At 45.8% G+C, this 1,392-nt stretch overlaps 1 protein-coding gene across 1 annotated transcript in view; it reads left to right on the plus strand.

The window, feature by feature from the left end:
* The first annotated feature begins 573 nt into the window (after positions 1 to 573).
* The window catches only part of LOC101845659, a 34,447-nt gene continuing 33,628 nt past the window's right edge, over positions 574 to 1,392 (plus strand). The window contains exon 1 of the mRNA XM_035968704.1: positions 574 to 1,345. Coding sequence (XP_035824597.1) covers positions 1,271 to 1,345 — 75 coding nt within the window. The 5' untranslated portion in view covers positions 574 to 1,270. The remainder of the gene's footprint in view (positions 1,346 to 1,392) is intronic.

The raw sequence follows: 1,392 nt of genomic DNA on the forward strand, positions 1-1,392 counted from the left end.
CATCATCGTCGTAAGGGGGAAGAACTGAAACAGGCATCAGCGATCATGGTTTTCCGTTCCTTTCTCCGCTCAGATGCTCTCCAACATCCCTACATTATCCTGATGTTTCTACGTCACACATCTGTTCCGGTTTTCCAAATCAGTTTCTCTGGGTCTGCCACTGCTTCGTTTTTTCTCTGTCTTTCAAGCGAGAGCAAGCTGTTCAAAGCCCTTAGGTCGAGTCAAGTGTCCTCGAAACCGCATTTATCGAGGTCTTATTGTTCTCATTAGTGAGCGGCCGACCTGAAGTTTAAAAGTGGGTGGTTTTTTAGTTAGTTTTAGTAGAGGTTTTACGGCACTCGCAACTGCATAAGGTCATATGAGCGCCCGAAGATTAGAGGTGTTACAAGAGAGTAACAAACATAAAAAAGAAGAAGGGGAGAAAAAAAGGACTATAGATGTTTGATAGGAAAGAAGAAGCAGACCTCACCAGAGCACCCGCCAACCACCCGCAAGTGTGGTTTGCTTGCTCCTTCTTTCCTATCGTCCTTATCTTTCCTCTTTATTTTTGTGTGTTTATTACTCTCTTATAACACTTCTAATCTTCGACCATACTGTCTGGCAAGGGCCGTAAAACCCTTGCTAATTTATTTTTAAAAAGAAGTTTAAAATACCGTATAAAAAGCCGTCAGCGAAGGCCACACTGACGGGCCTTCTGTCGTATCATCATCGTCATCATCATCATCATCATCATCCTGGGCTAGCCTCTTGGTGTTATTCCACGTCTTCCCACTTTTCTGTACATCAATGTCTGTATTAGTTTGACTACCGCCGCTCGTTCCTACATCACGTTCCTGACGCGTCGCACACAGGAGACCCGAGTTCGATTCCGGAGTGGGGGAGAATTTCTATCCTCTACAGTTATTACGGTCTTTCTGCTGGAATACCATATCTCTCTCAGCCCGGATTGCTCTTACAGCGGGGTCGAAGTCCGCGTCTTAAATGACCTAAATTGTGTCGATGGGGATCGTAAAAACACAACCCAACACCTACATTAATTTATTCAGTGTATTTACAACATCACGTATCTAAAGAATGCTGTACTTTTGTTACGCCTACGCTCAGCTCTGTCTGTGTCAAGGGCTTTAGAATACTTAATATTTTATAACCCTCTTTGAAATGTGTCAACAGGAGACTGCCCGGCCATTGGCTCTGTCCGAACACGTGACATCTAATTCAAGTGACGTCATCCGCTGTGGCGTCATCCACTGTGGCGTCATCCGCTGTTACGATGAACGGCACGGGGGCCGGAGTGACGGAGACGGCGAAGAGGAGGCTAGCATTCCAAAAAGCCTTCAGTCAGGAGGTGAGGGACACACGTACACACACACACACACACACACACACACATAC

Source organism: Aplysia californica, unplaced genomic scaffold (assembly GCF_000002075.1).
Source record: "Aplysia californica isolate F4 #8 unplaced genomic scaffold, AplCal3.0 scaffold00004, whole genome shotgun sequence".
NCBI classification, from domain to species: domain Eukaryota; kingdom Metazoa; phylum Mollusca; class Gastropoda; order Aplysiida; family Aplysiidae; genus Aplysia; species Aplysia californica.